This window comes from Sipha flava, unplaced genomic scaffold, assembly GCF_003268045.1.
Source record: "Sipha flava isolate LNK unplaced genomic scaffold, YSA_version1 1_pilon_pilon, whole genome shotgun sequence".
NCBI classification, from domain to species: Eukaryota; Metazoa; Arthropoda; class Insecta; order Hemiptera; family Aphididae; genus Sipha; species Sipha flava.
Window position 1 is genome coordinate 3621049 of NW_020272783.1, and position 24230 is coordinate 3645278.

Below are 24230 nucleotides of genomic sequence, written 5' to 3' on the forward strand. Positions count from 1 at the left end.
ACTTTATCCGGCATCAACACAGTTCTAGAAATTTAGCCATACAGTGGCTAAGGGAACGGACCTCGGTCGCTCCTTCATGGTCTTCTCCCGTAGTAGGAGAGACGGAACGAATATACTTAATACCTCCGACCGAACTGCTAACTTGCGCAATGGTCGGTACGGGGCAACGGCTCTATCGATGAACGGTGTATTTAGGCCGTTATGACGGCCGCGCGATCACAAAATTTACTCTGAAACTGTCCGGTGAGCTCACGTCGGCGGTAGTTGGTGGCTTCGAGGTGCTACCGTCCCCCGAAGTCGGATCTCCATATTTACGGGGCCCGGACGGCGTGTCGCCGCGTCTCACTTTAGCCTCAGGGTTCCCGTGACCAATTGCGGTAACGACGAACCTCGAGCGGTGATGGTGGTGGGTTGAATCCTGTATTAACACGGTAGACAGTTTGGTAATTACTTACCGTCGACGCATGTCTTACCATGACGCTAACGTGACTGTACGTCGGGTTGCGTGGCGTAGTCCAGGTTGGCGCGCGCCTACCCGTCCTGCTGGCTGCGCTCTTACACTTTTGATTGCGGTTGGCTTCTACTACGGGGTTTACGGAATCGCTGGATAGCTTCGGGCGAATACTGGCCGCCCGGGGATTTTCACGGTACGGGTGTAGGTGACCCGTCGAGGAGCGACGGATCCTTGCGAGGTGAGCTTAGGCTACTCGTTGCGGCACCTCCTCTTGACTAGCTAATATAAGGTGGACCGAGCCCGAACAAATCCAGAGATCACCTGTTTAGTTGTGTGGGATTTAAGTAATAAAAATCACTCACAATTTAATTTAATTAAAATAGATACTATATTATATAAATATGTATGTACAAATATCGATACACGCTACAATTGCGGAGGAATTGCCGAATATATCGCGGAGTGTAATTCACGGTGTGTCGCGGATTGTACTCACAGACTGACTGATGTTGAATATAACAACTTGACACACAACAATTTACAATAGCAAGAGCTCTCTATTAAATAGTTTAGAAGTGTACACAATATTTTAAGAAATACCTAATATAATAAAATCGAAAACCAACATTTGTAACAATGGTTAACTACCTATAATAAGTATATTTTAAGTATACAAAAGACACATCCAGAAAATGAAAATGAAATAGCGTATTAATATTAGTGATGAGAATAATCGAAAGAAAATACTCGAAATACTCGATTGTTTGAACATTATCGAGTCACTCTTGGTATTCGAAATCAGTTGAAAGTAACTACTAGATTGACCGAGAGATTTTTTCGAGTGAATTTCTCTTGGTTATCGAAATCACTCAATGTCAATTTGAGATATTCGAATGAAAAATACTAGAATGCTTACAACCACTATTATCTACTAGTAGATAACTCGTGTGCTATGATAAAACGTTCTCAATTTATAAATCTGCGGAAATACGATGCGAATCCCCACAAATCGAAAGATAATATTGACAAATGATAATTCGAAAAGAGAATCGAATAAGTATCGTATTGAATAAAGCAGTAGCTTTATAATACAGTGATATTCATATAAAAAATATCTCGTTGGGTTTTTAATTTTAGTATTAATTTCTTTTAATCAAAATTAATCAATTTAATACAAATCGAAAAAGGACAACAATGTTTTAAATATTGTATTTAAATTTGTAATACATATCGATAAATATTTAATTTTAGTTTACTTTTTTTTGATAACCTTTTCAATCTATCATAATTGAATGTAGGTATCTATAAAAAACCGTATTATTTATTATTTAACAATCGACCATTATATATTATTTCATGTTGTTGTTATTATAACAATTTATTTTATTTTAATAATTAGGTATTTATAAAATAAGTTATAGGTTATTACCAATATCATGTTACATTATTTTTGTAAAATGTCTTATAATACTCTTTAAATTAAGTGTAATGTCGTCCAAATAGTATAATGTAATTTTTAGCCAGCGACCACGGTTATCTACTCAGAGTAGTTACCAATGACTGAGCGAATGACTTCGTAATAAAGTATATGGTAATAGCCAATAATAACTAATGAATTGACCGAGAGGTTTTTTCGAGAAAATCTCTCGATCGTTAAATTCTCTCGATTATTCCCATTACTAATTAATATTACAATTTATAATAATTAATATTATTTTCAGTGATAATAAACTTAGATGATAAGAAAACTGATAACCAGCTCCGAAAAATAACTCGCGTTGCTCCCACGATCCTCTCATACAGGATTGTATCGGTCGTAGCGATAAGAGCACGTAATTGGATTGGTCGAGAGCGACCTGTATCCAACTTCATGCGCGTGGTTAGACCAGACTAGCTGCTGTTTGCTACTGCTACTTGAAGTGCTATATAGACGTTTCTCCTATCAGACAAATGTGCGTATAGAATAAAAAAAAAAAAAATTCAACGTTTTGATAAAATAACTTCGCGTTCGGAACGGGCATTTATCGGTTGTCGTGTTCGCCGACCGCACAGTTTTCGCGTTCTTGTTTCCGTATGTGTGTGTGTCTTGTGATGCGACCGGCTAGATAGCTGAATGTCCGTTAGCTTTTCTCTCTTTTCACGGATCCGTTTCTCGCACTGCAAAGATGAGTAACAACAAGGACAACAAGACGTTTGAGAAGCTTAAACAGTTTTTTAGAATCAACAAAGGAGCGACGAATTTGGGTTAGTGGGTCTAGTGAGCCGTTGCTCATCAGCAGGCTCTTATGGTCGGTTGTTGGCAATATTGTTATGTCGTTAATGGGTTTTAGGGATTCATCTGTTAATTTGCTTTTATTATATGTTAACCAACTGATGGTTAAATATTTTTAGGAGCTCTTCGTGTTAAGGAAGACTATACGCTGACTGAAGAACAAGGGCAAAAAATTTCCTCAGAGTCTGCAATACAAAATAGGATTAAAACCATTAAAGAACTTGCAGAAGTAGCTCGATCTCACCGTCTTGAAGAGGTAACATCATTTATTAATTGAACTTTTTGATGACTATTTTTTTCTCAATAAATTGACAACATTGATAAATTGAATAATTATATTATTGAATGTTTGCAGAAATGTGTTTATCTTATTATTTGTCTTTAGCTAGTTGATGGTTATTTCTTTAATTATTAAAAGAAAAAAAAATCATTGTTTTGCTTATAAACATGGTTTGTATTGAAATTAAATGAAAAGAAAATATATTTGATTTTTATTTAGCTAAAAAGTATATTTTAAATAGAGTTTTCTCCTTGATATTATTACTATTTAATCTGTGAAATAATTTTGTACAAATTTTATTCGAGAATAGTTAGTTTACTAAAATTATACAAAACATTTATATTGTAATTATTATTATTAAAATACAGCTGCTAGCTGTCATTAAAAAAATAAAAATATGTTTAGCTTTTTTATTAATCAAATTTAAGTTTTGATTAATAAATGCTTTTTTTAATTTACCTTCTATAATTTTATAAAATTTTCTTATTTTACAGAATGCTGTAGCAAGTTTATGGGTTCATGTACATGATTTGTTTAGTTCTAATGTTGCAAAAGAACATCGCCATTTAGTGTTTTCTCTTATTAAATCCATTATTCTTGGTCAATTTGGAAATCTTGGCATCTTAAGAAAACATTTTTTTAATTTCATAAAAAATCATAATATTGCTGAAGATATATCATACAGGTTAAATATAGTTGTACTAATTTGTATGTAAGAATTCATATTACACTGTTTTTAATAATTTATTTATTGTAATTAGGGGTTGGATTTTTAGATAGTTGAATTATTATTTAAAAAATTATTAATTTTCTAAAATTAGAAACATCTCAATGTATAAAATGTTTAATTTCCTTAAATTTATTAATTAGCTAGTCTTAAATGGTTCATTAACATTTTTATTTATTTTATTTAATAGTAATTAAAAAGTTTCTTGTCAAAATATTATTGATTTTAAGTTTTTTTTTTACTATCAGAACACAGCCATTTACCATCATTAATTTATAATCTAAAAACTTAAGAAATAAAAAAAATAATATATTATTTATTAATATTATTAAGAAATTCTTAACTATATTTTTGAAGTTGGTAGCTATAATGAATTAGATGTGATTTTTTATTATTACATGGATTATAAAATTATTAAAAATTATTGTATTTGAAGAAAGAACATTTTATTTGTGGAGTATAGTATAGTATAGTATAGTTATTTAACAAAATATATTATGTATCTTACATACACAAAGAAAAAAATCCGACCTCTAATTATAATGCAAAATAAATAATTTTATTTTTTATAAATTGTAGGTTGGAATTATTAGAATGTCTCACTGATCATGGTCGTGATATTGTATACTTAGAAGAAGAAATTTGTCCTTGGTTAACAAGATGGGGTGCATGTGAATTGGCACCTGCTGGTTTTACGTTGGAATGGCTTGAAATATCCATTAATGTTATTAAATTCAACGCTACATATTTGGATGATGAAGTTATCAATACAGTAGTTCAGTATGTCATATTTATAAGATTACTACTGAAATAATTTTCTAGTATTCAATTTGTGTGACTTATTATTTTGTTTGAACTAGGAGTTCATTTTATGTGTGCTGTTATAGTAAAGAAGAAAAAGTTGTTTTAGAAAGCTTACGACTTCTCGATACAATTATATGTTATAATCATTTGCCTCCTCAATCTTTACCTATATTTATTGCTACGTTATGTCATACAGCAAATTCAAAAAAGTACTGTGCTCAATGTTGGAAAGTAATTAAAAAAAAAAAAAAAAAATAAAAAAAAAAATTGTTATTGTTTTTTATTTTTTATATGTGCATTATTACTTCTAGACCATGCGAAAGCTTTTAGGGACACACATGGGATATTCAGCTATATATTTAATATGTCAATTGCTTCACAAAGATGTTTCCGAACACAATCCTGGTCTTGTTCGAGGTGGATTATTCTATATTAATATGGCTTTATGGAGTAATAATCAAATCACTTCATTTAAAATTTCTCTTCTTTCAGTTTTGCCATCAATTCACAGTGTATGGTAATTATTATTGTTGTATATAAACTAGTTTATAGTCAAAATTATTATTTACAGGCATTATCATGTGACCATCCAACAGTTGTACTGGAAGTTGTTTTAGGAATGGAATCCTTGGTAATGAAACTTGGAGCTACTATACAAAGTACAATCTGGGAAAAAGTTTTAAACATATTAAAATGTTGTGCGGAGTTTGTTAGTAAGTACTTTATTGAAAAATTATTATTTTTGATTTGGTATTCTAATATATTATTTAAATTATTTAAATTCTAATAATATTGATTCTATAGCAAAATAAATTACTTTGTTAGACAGAAATGGCATGAATTCAGTAGCAATGATTGCAGAACATCTTAATGAAACCTTATCAAAAATTGAGTTACTTGTTGACACAAATGCATATAGTGGTAGTTTAGATGGAATTTATGATGTTATTGAAACATTTTCACTTTATAGACCTGTAAGATACCTTTAATTTTAAAATAGTATTAAAATAATCTACAGTATTAATTTAAATTTTTTTCTAGGAATCTTCAGTTTTTAATTTAATAGCTTACAGAAAAGAATTTCTTGTTTCAACTCAATACCAATGGATCAATAATTTAAAAATGTTCTTAAATCATTTTTATACCAAAGAAAATAGATCACCTATAAGAATTCATGCTGTGGCTCAGATTATGAAAGAAGTCTACCAACAGAATAGGTTTGTTATATAACAATATATTTATATAAATATATTTACAACTTGCCTAATTTTTAATTTTTGTGTATTCTACAATTAACCAACTATATAAGTTAGTTGAATTCATTTTCCCATTCTTCCAAAAAGAAAACATACTTTAATTTTGTATCCCTTGATATCTTGTGATAGCTTTATAGGATGGCTCAATGGGCTGCTATATAAACTATCACATATTTCTCCTCAACATATTTCTTCTTTGTTAAATTTAATCTTATTGATCATTATTTTTAATTTCAATTAATTTAAATTAATTAGAGTGAAATGGACAGAATAGTTCTCAGTGAAAGGTTGATTGTTAACAATGTTAAGGCTTTATTTATTTATTAATTAATTTTTACTTTATAATTATACAGTGCATTATATGAAAATGAACTGATGAATGTTATACTGGATGTATTCAGCAAAGTTGCTGAGGACAATGACCCAAGTGTTCGACAAGCAGTTTGCCAATTCATTATTGGAGTTTGTAATGATTGTGATAGTGCTTATCACGAAGAATTATTACAAATACTAGAAAAAGTATGTATATTAGTGTAAGCTTAACCAAATTTTAAAGTGGTCAATATTAAGAACTAACATAATTTGTGCAACCATATTAGTTATGTATAGTAAAATAAAATAAATTTTTTTTTTTTTTAATTTTAGGTATTATTGAGACCGTTTGAATTAAATACAATTAAAGGATCTATTTTATCAGAACATGATATATCTGATTTACAATTAACTGTTGTGGGTCTTTCAAAATTGTTTACAAAGTTTTTATACAAACATTCAACTACATCTGCAGATACTATTCTTACAATGCTTATTACTCACTTGAAACATCATTATGAGCAACCAATTGTTTTAGAGCATTTATATTTAGTACGACTTGCGGTAAGATTTATTTATACTGTGTATATTTTTTATAATATATTGTTAGTTAATTTTTGATGTACTATTTAATTTATTGTTCATTGCTTTACAGATTTTTGAATTGTTAGTTAAACTTCGAGCAGATTCTAGGTATAGGTTGGGAATACAAGGATTGAATGATTATTCACCATACATGTATTTGGATCGCAGTGCTTTTGGAGTCCCTCCCAGTCCAAATTCATCTACTGAGGATACAAGATCGAAGGAAGATGTCTTGGTGCAGTTAAATTACATGTCTCTTGCAGCTGCGTGCAAGATTGTGATTACAGCGTTAAGAGAAGAGCTCGGTAAAGCATGAACAAAATTTGGAAATGGAGTTTAGGAATCTAATGGCGTTTGGTGTGAAGCAATTTAACTGTAGATAATTTGCATCATGTGTTTTTAGGATGTGAGTATGTGTCTGTGAGTTTGCTGGTATGTGTTGACTGTCTAAATGTATGGAGTAAATTATAAAACATTTTTATGTGAGAAGCTCAAGATCTAAACCCTAACTCCTATTGAGCATTTGAGAAATGTTTTGTGATCTTAAATATTTTTTTTTAGATTGGAAAGTGTTAAATTATATATTGAAAGAAGTACCTCAAATTTTAAAGAACAAGGCTTTGGTGTTATCTGGAAATTGGGAATTTGATCCAGCATATGAATTGGCTTCAACCCTATGTTTATTGGTATAATCATAATTAATATTTACATTTGTTACATATAATGAAGTATAATTCTTGTGCATAAATTATATAATAGTATTTTTTATTTTTTATTAGGTGAATGATAAAAGTGTTGCTAGCACTTTAAAAAATACACCTTCTAAATGGTTAAAAACAGATTTTCAAATTGCTGTTTATCCAGCATTAGCCGCTTTTGTTTCGTACCATAATAGCTTAGAGCCATCTCTTCAACAGAAGCTCGTAAAATGCCTACAATCAGGTAAATTGAATGTATATACATTTTTAAATCTCATTTGAAGAATAGTAATAGAATATTTAATTTTAAAATATCATATATTTTAATATTTATTATTGAATCGGTCTTAAATCATTATTTATTGCATTTTTTTTATTAAGTGGGTTGCTCATTAATTTTAATTTTAACTATTATTAATTCTATAAGTAATAAAAATTTATAATCTTTATTTATAAGATCTAAAATTTAATCCATTTTTAATTTTAATAATTTAATAATTGAGTCTTATTATTTATTGTTTAGGATTGGTTAATCGATGTATACGTCCTGTAGTAATGGCATTGACTACTTGTATCTTAGAAATGCGAGATATCATGGTCAAGTTATTACCTGAAGTTCTGTTAAATATGTCTAAGCTTTCTGCTACCACTCAGATTGCTGTACCAGTTCTAGAATTTCTCTCTAGTAAGTATAATACAATTTAAATTTAATCATTTATGTTTCTTGACCACTGAATTTTTCCAGTGTTAAGTCGTCTTCCAAAAGTGTTCTCCAACTTTGTAGCTGATCAATACATGTCTGTATTTGCTATTGCATTGCCTTATACCAATCCATTTAAATATAATCATTACACTGTTTCATTGGCTCATCGAGTGATTGCTATTTGGTTTTTGAAATGCCGAACATCATTCCGAAGAAATTTTGTTGAATTCATCAAAAAAGTATTAAAAATAAATTTTAAATAAAATATTTATACTGAATTTATTTTTAATATAAACATTTTTCTGTTTATTTTAGGGTTTAAAACAAAATGTTTTAGTACCATTTGAAGGGCGTACTATTCCTAGGAATGATATTCATAATGAAGATTCGTCAAGTCGAAAACGCAGTTCTAGTTTAACAGAACAAGTAATTTAATTTTAATTACAATAAATTTTAATATTGTGTAATACATTTTTCATATTTTTAGGGTAGTCGAAGACGTGAACGTACAATTATGGGTGTTAGTAAGAGTCCAATGAATGATTTGAAACCACCAATAGATAATGTACTTTTAACATTTCATAAAGAGTTAACAGAAACTTGTATGGATTTATTAGCTAGATATGCTTTTGCTACTTGTTCTGCTCTACCTAAAAGGTAAATATCATAGTAAAACAATATATTTGATTTAAAAAAAAATTTAAATCAAATATATTATTTTACTATTGTGTAACTATTGTGAACCTTTTTTTAGACATCCCACAGCAGATTTTATATTGGATGGAGGTCAGTCTGCTACTTGGTTATTAGGTACAAAACTTATAACTATCACAACTAGTGGATGTACTCAAAAACCTGTGAGAAATGGATTATGTGGTAAATGTTATCAATCTTGTCGCCAAAGTAGCGATCAGGCCAAAAATTCTCCTAAATTAGATGAAAAGTCAAAGCTTTCAGTATCTCGAAGTCAAAGTAGTGAAGCCAGTGATCAAATTGATGTAAATACATCTGGCAAAGGGGTTGCATCACCATCATGTTTGTCAACAGCAACTAATTCACCTGGAGAAGAAACAAAAAAATTCCCACATATAGAAACAAATGAACCATTTGATATGACACGAAAAGATAGTTTTTCTAGTTCAGACCGACTTGATAAGAAACAAAGTTGTTCTTGTTGGTGTCAATCATGGGCTGAAATATATGTGAGGTGTCCAACAGGTAAATACATTATTATATTGGTTATATTTTTTGATAACTATAACACTTTCTTTTAGGAGTTATGTCTTGGATGATTAGAGTGCAAAATGATAGAAATTTTCAGGATCTAAATTCTGATTCATCTATGTTTGATGTATCGACGTTATTCCATCCTTCACTTGGGACAAAAGTTTCCAATGGAGAACTTGACAGATTACGTCAATATTTTGATGAAGAAGTAAATTTTATATATTTTAATGACTTGTATTGGTGACAATATGTCTATAAAAGCCTATTTATGTATTCTGTAAAAAATGTTTGAAAAAGATGTGTTTATACAATCCATATTTCTTAGTGTTTAAACAACAATATTTTTTTAACTAATGTTTCTAAAAATTAGTAATTTAAAGTATATTATTATATTTGAATTTTTCATTAATTAAAATTGTGTTTTTCTAATGTCATTATTGAATGACATATTGTCTATGTAGAATAGTTAGGATTTAAGTTTATAATTGAATGATAATAGATATTTTATTGCATTATATTATAATTAGTAATTTTCAACTTATGAAAGAAGTTAATTTGTAGTACTGGGAGATTTAAACTAGAAATGTACCAATTCAGGATAATGTAGATGAATATATATTTTTTTAATTAGTTTTTATTGCATAATATTATTAGATTTTGTATTTTTCTCTTTAGTCTATCATTGATCAATATTATTATTTTTAAACAGAATTATTATTTATCTATTATCATCATTACAAATTTTGATCTCGGTAACATTTAATTATTTGGTAATCTTCAACCTAGAATAATAAGCTCATGCAATATTTAATGATCCCAATACATACTGATCATATTTTGTAGAAACATGTTCTGGATCAATATATTGCCAATGATGAAATCATAAAAATGGAATCAAACGAAAAGTTATCGAGTAGAATACCGTCTGAACCAGTTTGTATTCCTGGTTCTCCTCTTAAACTTACTCCTTCACGACAAAACTCACAGGAAAGTTGTGAAGTAGAAGATGAATATTATGACGGTAATCAGAATATTGATAACATTTTTTAATTATAGTTGTAGAAATAATTAAATATTTGAATTTATGCATCAGTTTATTTAATATATGTTTTATTCTATTTTTATTTTATTTATGTATGTTACTTATTTATTTAATTATTTAACTTGGTATTGTTTTTAATATTATAAATTAATTTTATTTAAAATAAATAAAATACTTCTATTGAAATTATTTTATAGAAAGATTAAATTATTCATTATTAGTGTGGATAAAATTACTCAATATGTTCTAGAATGCTTTGAATAAATATTCATTAGATTTTACTTTATAAAAGAAAAAGTTTCTTTACATAATTAGTAATAATGTGATATTTTAATATATTTATATACTTTATTTGTACTATAAAGTTGAAGAATTTGATAATGGCGAAGGTCGATCAAGGAATCCAGTTCGTCGATCAAACTCCAGTCCTGAAATGAGTTCTGGATGGAAAAATCCATTCATGAAAGAAATGCAAACATTTGAGAATGAGAGTATTAATAAAGATATGGATGATATAAGTAAACATTTAGAGTTATTTAATGCTCCAATTGATGGAAAGAAGATCAAACAAAATTATTCTAAAGACTTAAGATACTGTTCTAAGTAAATATCAATCTTAAAAGTTAATAATAATTGATTTGTTTTATCTATTTTATTACATTTTTTAGAGCAAATTGTGAAGCAATACCAGAAGAAATCTGTGGTACTGGTTCAACTCCACCCTCAAATACATGTCCACCAAAACCTTTATCGCTTAATTTGAACTTAGATTCAGTAGAAAAGAAGATAGATGTTTTAGCGTTGGGGAAAAATGTTAATGACAAAGAAAGACCAAAATTATTATTAAAAACCCCTAAATTAAATTCATTTAATGAAAGTGACTCCTCTACAAAGTCTTCGGCTGAAAGTGTTGATATCAAGCAGAATATAGAATTTCCATTAGTGACCCATTACCATGACGAAAAAAGTAGATCTTTAACATCAACACCATCTTATCTAACTAAAAAGCCACCACTATCACCACCAATTAATTATGGATCACAGACTTTGGAAAAAAGTGTAAGCCTTCTTAGGAGCATATTTTTTTTATTAAATTGTTTATTTTATGTGCTAGATAATATTTGAGACTTAATATTAATTTAATTAAAAATCTATTGATTGTTTATTCAGGAAAGTGATACAGATCCACCTATGATGTTCCGAGGACGTGTTCATACATTAGCTGTAATGAATGCTATTAAAAAACCAACTGGTGTACCTGCTAATTCCAGCTCATTGATAATGAACAATAGGGCAAATCAATCAAAAGAGCCTGTGCGGTCTGGAATAAATCCTAGGTACATATTTTAAAACTATTCTTATGGAAGTTTTGTTAATTTATGAATCATACTTTCAAATAGTTTTATTTATAAACTGTAATTTTTTTAAATTTTTTTAGTTTTGTTTTCCTGCAGCTGTACCATTCTACTCATTTTAGTAGTGTTGATAATGATGCAAAACCAATTTTATTGCCATTGTCTCAGACTATGATTCAAAGAGCAGTACAAACTTTAGATTGGATTCCTCCATATGAGTTACATAAGGTTTTATTTTTTTATTTTTACTGTAAAAATACATTTAGTTAATTCTGTTTGATGCATAGATTGGAGTTATTTATGTTGGAATGGGACAAGCTAATTCTGAAGTAGATATTCTGCGTAACTTGCATGGATCACTGAGGTACACAGAATTTCTCAAGGGTTTGGGAACTCTTATCAAATTATCCGATACAGATTCACAAAGTGTATTTCTTGGTGGTTTGGAACGTGACGGTACTGATGGAAAATTTACTTATATATGGCAAGATGATATTATGCAAGTTAGTAAAATTTAAAATTATATTTTCCAACATTTATATTTAAAATTTTACATTTACAATAAATTTTTAATATTTTTGTAAATATCATATGTCTTAATGAAAAATTAAATATTTATATTTTTAGGTTATATTCCATGTTGCTACTTTAATGCCAACTACTGAATCTGATTCTAAATGTAATAACAAAAAGAAAAACATTGGAAATGATTTTGTTACTATTGTTTACAATGAAAGTGGTCAAGAATATGATATTCAAACTGTTAAAGTTAGTATATATTTTGTTATTACATTTATTGTATAATGTATAAATAATATACATAATATTTTTTTTCATAGGGTCAGTTTAGTTATGGTTGTGTCATTGTGGAACCTTTGGAGCATGGTGTTGATCAAATCACTGTGAAAGTAAGGGACGAGTTACGTGATCATGTTGGTCATCAAGAACCAAAAATTGTGTCTGATCAGAACGCAGCAATGTTAGCTAGACAATTGGCTATACATACAGATGTATGTAACTTTTTGTTTTTAAAACATTAACATTTAGTAGTGTAGAAATTGGTCTATTATTTTCTTAATCTACTAGTATATAGACTGTTAAAGTATCATAAATTATTTTAATTTTAAGTGATTGGTAGAAGGTTTTTTGTTTTATAATTTTAGATTTTGGTTAAATCAAGGAATGTATTGGTTTTATTATGTTTTTCCTCCCTTTCGTTTTCTTTTATGATCTAAGCTTTGTTTGTAAATCGATAAAATTGAGAATGACTTGGGTTAGCTATTATGTATGAGCAAGAGGTTGAAGGCTGGTCTGTTTGGATGCTAGGGTGGCTGACCTTAAATAAATAGGAAAGAAAAAGTTATATATATACTATTAATAATGTTATACATTTTGTATGAGCATTATGTAAGCTAGTAATGAAGTAGTGATTTTTACATCATATTATCTGTTTATTTTTTGATTTGTAATCAAACCTTTAGACAATAGAATTGCACTAAAAATCTCATGAAGTATTAAATTGCATTGAAAATTGGATATGTAAGTTACTTTCTGCTACAAGAAAAGACAAATTATAATTTTTCTTTTCTCTGCAATATTAGTTATAGGTTAGGGTAGGTTAACTACTAACACCAATTTGGAAAATATTGGTAATTTTTTTTAATATTCTTATTATTTTCATAAATTATTTAAATGTTCATAGCTTTAAAATCTAAAGCAGTCAATTTTTTATCTAATTCAAAATATGTTGACTAATATTTTTTATAAAAGTTAATAATTTGTTGAAATTTATGCAATTTGCAAAATGTTTTTGATGGATCGCTGTTTGTAAATTAATGACAAGAAAAATATCTTAGTTATAAATTATAACTTATAATATAATTATATTTATCAGAATTTAATTTTGCCGTATTGTGTTAAAGTATAATGTAAAATTTTTTATAATAAAATGATTAGGGATATTATTCTATTATAACATACTAGGTTTTATTTTGTAGGTTTGTCTATCAAACATAGATGATATTTGTGACTGCCTTAGCATAAAGGTTAGAAACACTGGTATACTCTAAAATAATAACAATTAAAAAAAAAGTGAATAACTTGTAATAACATTAAATTTAGTTTGAATGTTTTGACATTATGCACCGTTGTTAGCATCTGTTTCATATTTGGAATTGATGAAAAGTCAACTGTATTTATTTAAATGAAACATTTCTTATGAAATTATAATTATAAATTATTGTACAGCTCATTAAAAACATGCATAATTGTTTAATTTGTAAATTCAGTTTATACTGTTCTTCTACTTCTTTGGGTTAAATTTTATGACAACTTTGTGAATTTTATATTGCAAAATTAATAAAGACTCAACATTTTATAATTGGAATTTTTCTATTCTTATGTGAGTAAACAACTCTGGTCATGTATGGTTGAAGATTTTATTATATATGAAATTAATATACAGAATCTATTAACTACAAAAGTACATACCATATACACATCGCGCACAATATTAGTGTATAGTTTAAAAATTTATTTTTTACTTTTTTAAATTTAACTAAAATATATTTACAGGGATTAGCCAGGGAGGCAAAGGGGCAATTGCTTTCTGGGCTCTTGATAGTATCATATTAATAATAATTATTTATACTCGTATACAAAATGTAATGTATATTTTCTATTTTTATTTGTATATTTGTATAAAACATAACAATTGAATAAAAAGTACTAAAGAAATGAATTAAGCACTATTAATTAAAAATATTTATTAGTTGATATATGATAATAATAGATACAGTTGATTAACCCCCGGGATCTTTAATATTCAGTTCGCCCTTGTATATATAAGTATTTATATTAAAAACTATATTCCTGTTGTCTTGGGCTCTTCGTGTTGCCAATATTTAAAAATAATGATATTTGCTTAGTATACTTAGTTTAGTATTATTTAATATAATATATTAAAAAAATAATAATATATATAATAATAATATATATTATATATATATATAATAAAAATATAATATATTAAGCAAATATTATTTGCTTAGTATATTTATGATTAAAATTGACTCGAGATATTAAAATCCATAGACATTTATTTGTTATTAAAAACATATTATGTGTATAACGATATATTTAAAATGTAACAAAATTAAATTAAAGAGGTTTGGGAAAGAGGGAAAGGAACTAAATGAAATGCAACCGTTGTTAAATTTAGACTGAAAATTTCATTCTGGATCTGTATTTCCTCGTTTAACTTTGTTCGTACTTTTTTTTTTATATAATATTATTTACAAATATAATATATATGTAGAATCAACACATCTATAATAACAGTAGACATTAGTCTGGGCAGTTAAAACTTAGGTAGCTCGATTATTGTGGTGATATTGTATGGAGGTGACGCAAAAAATTATTTGCAGTAATAATCTAGTAATTTTATGACTAGGGAAATCCTATACATATATAGTTCATTACAGTTAAGAAAATTATTTGTGTAGAGAGGAGAAACTGAAAATGATCAAAATTGACACTTTTTTTGATTGATTTGACTCCATTAATAAATTTGAATTGACTCGACCCGATGAGTTTTGCTAAATAGTGCTGTTCATAAAATTGAATATATCCACTGTGTCATTGGCGCAGATTTTAGAATGCTTTTTGATGTGTGTCCTTTTTATTTTCTTGCAGTTGGCGTCGCAGATATTGAGTAGCTTGAGCAAGGAAAACAATGGACCCTACGCCAGTAACTGGCTGGAGCGTCTTAGACAGATCAAGAGGATACAGAACAAGGTGATGAAACTGGATAACGGCAGTCAGTCGACTGGTAGCGAACCGATGACTGTAGTGCGAGGTCAAGGAACGGGTTTGTCGACAGGGACGGGTGGAACGATGATGATGGTTGGTGGGAGCGGTGGCGGTGGTGGCCGTTCTAAGGTGCAAATGTCCGATTTCACTGAATACACTTAGAAGAAAAAAAAAACAAATAATTTTTTATGATCAGATATTCGCATCATCTTCGCGAGGCTTACACTAGTGATGATCTCATTTTGGATTGCGTGTTGGCAAAAAAAAAAAATTAATTTTATAAATGTAATGTAAACGTGATTGACATTACATATATTGCGATATAAATATTATGAAAACAAGAAAAAACGATATTAACTATGTACAATTTAATTGTGAATTGATGTGAATTTTTTTCATTTTTTTTCCAATGTTAATAAAAAACATTATTGTAAAATTGCGTATAATATGTTTTATCGTAAGGAATCGGTATTTGTCATGGTCAGCCATGATGACGGATTATTTGTATGTAATCAATGGGTATATTCTGTATTAAACATATAATACATTTCCTTAACTAATTATTTATATTTATCTTTATATTCATATATATTTTATTTAGATACACTGAGTCTTATTATTATCCGTAGTGCTTACAAAATGATTTGCAGGATTAGGTTATTTTTCATCACATCATAATTTAACGCTCATTGTTTTTTAACTTTCGTCCATGTACTGCTGTTGCTTTTGTTTTTATACTTCATTCCCTGCGTACATAATATTCTGTAAATATTTGATTCATGTGCAGTGGCGTAATTAAAAACTTTGATTGCCTATGGCAAATTATTCTGGCGGGCTTACAAAGATCCACTTCTGCTAATAGATAATAAATAATTAAAAACATATTTATTATATAATTATGATTATAATAACCGCTTGGGCAGTGAAAAGATTCGACCGTTTCCTTTTTCGCGTAACGCTCGAGCGTATCGATACCTACTATTATATTATTAAACGGAGAGACAATTTTTATGACGGTTATATCTGAAGTTCTACTGGACCGATTTGCACAGTTTTTATTTTGCGAATACTTTGTGTGCAGATGAGTCATCCAATGAAAAAAAACTCAAGAATTTAATTAATTAAATAGTTATTGGAAATATTAAATTTTCCGTGCATACGATATCGGTTCGGTATCAAGAGTACGGCGGCACGAAACAGTGACACGGATGGGGAAGTTTGGGCGGTCACATATTACATTCAGGCCGCCAACGGTCGCAGTCGTACCCCGAACTTCACCCACCGTTAGATAACCACCCATTGGATGATTCGGCCAGACAAAGATAGAACGGTGGCATAGAATGCGTTCGGTTTCAACAAATATAGTTCTTATAAATTTTTGACCCTATCTTACAAACAATACGAAAACACGTGTTTTAAATTAAGAATATTTATTCATAGGCGGATTTGGGGTGTATACAAGTGGCATAAATCCGCCCAATAAGTGAATAAGGAGAATAAAAAGTTGATTATGTTCTTCAATGACTGACGGCCGTGTTTCACTGACATATCCAATTTAATCATTGAAAGTGATCTAGTTTCAAATATTGATATTAATAAAATTGTAGATACGTTTGCTGAGATAAATAGACCCACTAAAATGGAAAAAAACAATTTTGACTTGGAATAGGATTCGTACAAATTTGGGGAATAGGCATACAAATTCATACAAATTGCTTATTAAATATTTACCAAAATAAAAAAAACATACGAATTTCGTATGGGGGGGGGGGGGGCTGGGGACATGTACGTATGGAGACATGTTGCCGAAACATAAATACCAACCGAGTCATCTCGGTGAGAGAGCACTGTGATAGTGGCCCACCACAATACCCCCCCCCCCCCCCCGAAGGAGAAAAAATCACAATATCATTGATAAATGAAAGAGGCAATTAGCCGATCAGAAGATAAAAATTACTGGTGGTGCCGAAACCGACCTCATAATAGCTCCCGGTTGTTGTTTAGCCGTCGGCCAGACCGGTTGTCGGTCCCGCTCACGCGGACATTGAGAGAGACGCCGCTGTGATGACGACCGCAACAGCGGTACGGTATTATGTACATCGTCATGGACAATTCCAAAACGCTCATTTTCGGCAGAATATGAACGAGTGTCTTTGAAATGTTCGCCACGACCATATTAAATTATTGACGTTTTCACCAGAATCGAAGTTAATATGTTGGACGTGTTAAATCGGAAATCGCTGACACACGCTGTCACGAATTTCTTTGTATATATCTGCTTTTGCACAGTGACAGCCCACATGAGTAAATATTGAAGTGCCAAGCTGAGTCTAAAGTTAATAAAATGTCGTACTACATTCTTATTTTTTAATTAATTTGACCATTCTTTCATTTTTAGTAAATATAAAAATAAAAAGCAACCGACTTGATGAAGTTTCGATGAAACACTAACAAGTGCAAGATATTAGTAAGTATTTAATTACATTTTGAATCATTTAACTATCGAAATCTAGCATTACCTGATGAATCTGAGATATTTATAGATTTTTCTGTGACTAAAATCTTTCAGTAGATTTGCTATAAAATTTCTATTGAATATTATGTCAAGATATTGGAATAGTGACATGTACAAACGATTCACGGAAATTAAAAACATAACACTAGGGCTTTCAATTTATAATTTTATTTATTCCTATTTTTCAAGATATAAATTCAGGGTTAGCATTAGATAAATAATTTTTTTATCCAGATAATATATATGATAAAAGATAACTAATTTAAAATTTAAATTAATGAAGATATGAGACTTTTTTATTCAACAATACACACAATCTGAGACTCTCTGGTAAAAACTTGAAAGAATTTAAAACATATGACCACTGTTGAAAATCGAACAATATTCAAGAATGTGACTACAATATTTACGAATCACATTATCGTCCGTAGTTAGTTGTTGCATGTCAAATGTGTACCGCGGAATTCGATTATCAATTATTAATTTCACCATCTACGGATGCTTTTTCATGCTCGTTGAACTGGGGTGAAAAAGACTAAATACATCACGGTAATACATTCTTCGTTTCACTCAGAAACATAAAAAAATAATACTTGTAAATCGATGTATCCATTACATTTGTGTATTAAGTTTGCCTATATATGACGCCGTGTTATTAATATCGAACATAAATGTAACTTTCGAAAACTAAACCTAAACCACCCTTAATGAAAAACTCTAAAATATCCAAATATTACTAACAGAGAAACGGCTTTGATATGTACATGGAATACACGTAAATAATATGCTTGCTATACCGACACACAACGTATGTTGTTCTCTCCGGTTTTCGTCTTGAATTTGCATATCAGTGTGTGCTTTTATTTTATTTAAATCGAAACCAGTGGTGGATTCTCGTGGAGGAGGGGGTTTGGGTGTTAAAACCACCACAAAATCAGGAAAAATATATATTAAAAATCAATAATTTTATAAATTGAGAAAAAGATTTTTTTTTTTTAAGTATGAGGGAAAGTATATAATTTGTATTTTTATTCATACAAGAAATTAATAGTCTTAGATTTAAATTGATGTATTATATTACTTACTATTATCTTAATTCATTATCAATCACTGACTGCTATGTTATAAAAAATATCTCAAGAGAAAACATTTTTCAACCCCCCTCTCAAAAAAAAAAAAAATCTGGATCCACCACTGATCAAAACGTACTAGTATGTCATTATAATAAATAAGTCGTCATCGTTTTTACGAAATAAAAACAAAGAAAATCGTGCATTACACAGAATTATCAATTAATTATTAATAATTATATTATATTATTATATTATTATTAATTAATTATTAATTATTTCGACCCGAAAAACTTTTAAACAATATTTATTAAAAAAATAAACTAAATAATTTGAACCCTAGATTAAATATTTTATGAGGAGATGCAGTCACGAAGTTTCCCTCGATCACTAACCACCGCTTTGGGCTTCGTTCTTTCGAAATCGTCTGTGTTACGGTTCAATGCATAATACCGTGTCCTTTAGTCACGTCCCGCTAGAGTTTGCAGGGTATAGAAGTTATAAAATAATTTCAATTTTTCTTAGCTTAAATAGAAAAACTTACTAATTAAAAATTTATTAAGAAAATTCTATTTATTAACTTAAGAACACAAAAATATGTAGATTTATTAAAAAAACTGAACATATTTTCATAAAATAATAACAAAAACCATACTATAATGTAGAATTGTAAAGCATAAGTGATTGTTTTAATATTTTATCATAAATAGTAATTATAAAAAAACAATAGCTTTATCCAAATGTGTTGATATGATATCAAAATATTTTTCATCGTTTTAATGCTCTCCAATGATGATAAATAAAAAACGGTAACATTTTGTTAGTACCTTAGTTAGTACATTATGTTAGTACATTTTATTGTGTGGTACCCGATTAAATTCCAATTTAATACGAATGTCAAAGATTATAAATAAAAACATATTATTTCAAAACATAAATAAATTATTCGGGGCGGAAATTTAATTTAATTTAAAAAATCGATAGCCATATAACTATTTCTACTTTAAAAGTATATTTTCAAGCTTAAACAACCAATAGTAATTTAACAGGTCCGGGCATCGGTGATTGTTTCATTTTCACATTCAAGATTTGGCTATTTTGAAATCCATGAAACATTGCGTTTATTACTCACAGATCGGAATAAATCCATAAAGTCAAAATCGTATATATACGGCAAATTTGGTGCTAACAAGTACAGATCTCTAAGGGATCTTAGGGAAATGAATTGAGTCCGTAAATTTTTATTGACATTCGAGTCCATAATGTAGATATGCGATATCTACAGATTGGGCGGAAACGACGAGTCAACGTTTTACTGGGATCGAAAAAAATACGCGCCATCGGTAGATAAGAAAAGCGACCACGGTTTATAAAAGGTAGCGAACTATATAAAACGGTCGGTGAACGCATCTATATGTATATATCAATATATAATATAATCGTTTAATCCGTGAGATAAGTGCTGACGACGGTATCGTCACGGTTCTTGGATTACGTATTCATCAAATAAAATTGATATTTTTATTCGCTTACCAGAGCAGGGATTAGATTTAAAGTAATTATTAACCATCTTGTGAGAGAGTTTAAAATCTAATGATCGTTTTATTAATATGTGAATTGATTATTCCAGAAGGGGACAGAGAAACAATGAAATAAACGTCATCCGTGGTTATCTGTAGATGAAAATGACGATCAATCACTATCTCTCAGCCGTAGAGAACTGTAATCTCCGCGATAAATATGCATACGTTCATTTATATAGGGATACGAGATAGTTATGATCTCGTTATGGATCACAATATTTGTAGTCGATTTATGTCCTGGTAAAATGTAATTTACTACGATAGCATTATTTCCAATTACGGTGATGTAAATGTTCAGGTTTAATATGGGGGTTGCTTGGGAGTGTTTAGTAGCCCTAAATTTTTAATACCATCATTAAATATGTATTAGTTATGCTATGTAAATCATAGAAATTTTGGGATACATTTATTTGTAAGACTTCATTTTCATATTAATAATACAGATAGATAGAGTGAGAATAGTATATATAATATTGTTTATATTATGATTAAAAATTAATGTAGGTATTAATTATCAATTAATGACCGACGAAGATTTTACAGGACGAAAGACGATGGTCGATATTCGATAACGATTAAGGTCTATCGATTTTTTAGTAAATGGGAGAAATCCTCTAAAGGTACAATATCTTAGCAGCAGGCACACTATTTTTACGTCATTCCTATGGGCTGGTTTTTTAATGAACGATTGCGGCTTTGCGACTATGAATGGGTCGCAGTGACACGCAACTCTACTCAGTCAAAAGAAGTGTACGGCGATGGTCGTCAGCAAATTTTAATATTGTTTTATATTTTTTACCATTAAACACCATGGTCGAATCATAAAACTTTGCCCAAGTCGTATTTTTGCCTGACCAAAAGAAATATTAATTTAAGAAGTACGTAATAATTCAATAACTATGTTACTGGATGGTTAGATAATGGTTGATAACAATTTGTTTTCTTCTTCTTTTTCGTCCAATAAAAGCTGCACGATTTTGTTGTTAACAATGTATGTATTGACCATATTAAATATTAGTACGAATACTACACAGTATTAATAAATAGGTTTCTACTGTACGAGCGCTAAGACTATATTTATTTATTTTTTTTTTATAACTGCAGTGACCAATCACCGGCGAAGAACAACAGGCAGGCAATGGCAGCTGATCATCCCGGTAGTTGCAGTAGTAGCCATGGATTGGACACCATAACTTTAATATTGAACGTACACAATCAATTATTGTCAATCCGAATTGACTATATCGATTGTATTTTTTCTGTGAATACACAAAAATTACACATACTGATCGTAGTATCATACTGAGTTAGTATTTAAATTACTTGTATTAGTCTGAATTAGTGTCTGAATCGTTATGTCTATGTGACCTACGTGTATATTGTTTACTAAATTGAATATTATTTGCTTTAATCCAGGTGGTTTATTGTTTGCTTTTCATATTTAATTTGGAAAATGCTAAAAATGTTTTTAGTATTTTCAATTCAAAAAGAGGTTTTATTAAATACATTATATTAATGTATTCAAAAAACACTAATAATTTTAGCGGGTTTTTAAATACCATTATTATTATTTATTACTATTAAAAACGATCAATCTGATTTATTTATTTAATTTAATTTATTTTAATATTATTCAATGGGTGAAAAATCAATGCATTATTGAAAATCCTGTAAAGTAATGATGGTAAAAGTTTCTTTTTCGTGCTTACGGGCCTTGGAATGGATAACGGTAATGAGTGTATTGAGTCTAGTAACAAATATCCATATTTCCAATTACTTCTATCCTATCTAATTAAAACGAAGGTACATGTATGTAATTATATCTAATCTACTTTTCTCTCATATATTTTTTTGTAGTCAATATTATTCAGATTGGATGTTTAATTCTACCATGGTAAAAACAGCATCAAATTAAAAACATAATGTTTTATCCAAAGTTTTATTATGATTGGACGAACAAATTTAAATATGTAAATAAATAAAATAAAAAATAAATAGATTATAAATTATATAAAAACAGTAAATTCCATAAAAATCGTAGAACATTTTACCTAAACGTTCATAAAATAAAATCTTGACTAACGATTTTTAATTTTTTTTTAGTATCATTAGGTTAGTATATATATGAGTTAGGTGATATTATATTTTTAAGTCTTAATATCTAAACATAAAAATGTTATTATATAAAAACTTTAAAAAATGAGGTATTTTCATAATTCTTCATTTAAACCAAAAGTGCTTTAATTTTTTTTAAAAATTTTGCCAATTATGAAAAAAAATGTCTTTGATATAAGGTAAAAGTTTCAAGTTTATAGCCACATTACATTCAAAGTTATGACTAAATTAATAAAAACTGAAATGTGGAAATCTCTTTTACAGCGCATTTTTACCGTTTTTACTGTTTTTTCGGCTGTTTTTCTTCACGTTTGGTAAAAATATAGAGATTTTGGAAATATTACATTTTTAAAGTACCTCCGTAGGTAAATTTTGAGTACACAAAGTTGTTCGATGAAACTTTTGTACCAGTATTTCTATCCGAAAAAATATTTACAGAAAATAAATAAAAATAAATAAACATCAATGTAAAACTAGAAGATTCTCACAGTTTAATTTAGTCGTCATAAATTTTGGAACCTCAAATATTTAATCCGAATTGCACCTATGTGTAGATGTAATATTCTAATTTGGGTTCTCACGAGTAAGCTATTTTTCGCGGCGTTCAATCACCGTGTGTAGGTAAGGACACAAATATAAGGATAAGGTACTCGACGATAATATTATACTTACTTCCTGTTATACCTATATTTTTATTTAAAACGTAGTTTTGCACCAATGATATTAAAACTTTTATTTTTGAACACGATAATGTTCTTTACAAAGCTTTCACGCCACATATCTTAGCCATGAACAACTGTTTAAGACATTTTTTTTTGTCATAATTTAATTTTTCCATCTAATTAGATTAACAAAATCGCAATATATTGTGCATTATTATGTATAATATATTTGTTTTTGAAATACTACGGGTACACCTATAGAGAATGTTCATGGCACATATAGTTTGAAAACCACTGTTTTGAGTATTAGAGCGCGTACAACAAAATAACGTCTCATCCATGGATTGCACGTTTTATGTTTACACGGACATAATGCGCGTGCAAACGAGACGTTATTTCTATCGAGATAATCGTGGCCGCGGGGTGGGAAAAAGATTGAATGTATATTTAATGTGTTCACGGAGGTCCTATAATAATATTACGGTTACTTACACATAGTTTACCAGAAAAAGATGGAGAAAGCCCACAAAGAAATTGCTTCGACCGTTCTGGCGTAATATCTATGTAATATATAATAAATCCACCGTTGAGAACGTGACATTATACTTTTACGTATATATTATAGTTTAGCACTTTTGTTTCCCAGGTGTATCTATGGGATTTTGTTGACTCCGTAAACACCAGTGCGAGATTGCGTGCGTGCGTGTAACACAGGCGTATAATATCAGTTTTTCAGGAAAATAATGTAAAATAAAGAACG

The 24230-nt window shown here is 29.1% G+C and overlaps 1 protein-coding gene across 2 annotated transcripts; it reads left to right on the forward strand.

The window, feature by feature from the left end:
• Window positions 1-2365: 2365 nt before the first annotated feature.
• LOC112682128 (tuberin) lies at window positions 2366-15863 on the forward strand. Of its 2 annotated transcripts, none has more exons than XM_025552626.1 (29): window positions 2366-2698; window positions 2846-2982; window positions 3501-3718; window positions 4313-4513; window positions 4594-4768; window positions 4849-5049; window positions 5109-5250; window positions 5363-5511; window positions 5579-5754; window positions 6147-6312; window positions 6439-6669; window positions 6761-6995; window positions 7252-7376; window positions 7470-7632; window positions 7912-8073; window positions 8134-8330; window positions 8407-8517; window positions 8579-8748; window positions 8846-9309; window positions 9366-9526; window positions 10162-10339; window positions 10726-10963; window positions 11029-11419; window positions 11531-11697; window positions 11799-11943; window positions 12003-12218; window positions 12343-12483; window positions 12555-12725; window positions 15409-15863. In XM_025552626.1, the coding sequence occupies exons 1-29, from the start codon at window positions 2620-2622 to the stop codon at window positions 15685-15687; spliced, it is 5589 nt and encodes a 1862-aa protein (XP_025408411.1). In that variant the 5' UTR covers window positions 2366-2619; the 3' UTR covers window positions 15688-15863. The 2 variants fall into 2 exon arrangements, with proteins under 2 accessions (XP_025408411.1, XP_025408412.1); XM_025552627.1 differs by having other exon boundaries at window positions 3501-3691.
• The last annotated feature ends 8367 nt before the right edge of the window (window positions 15864-24230 follow it).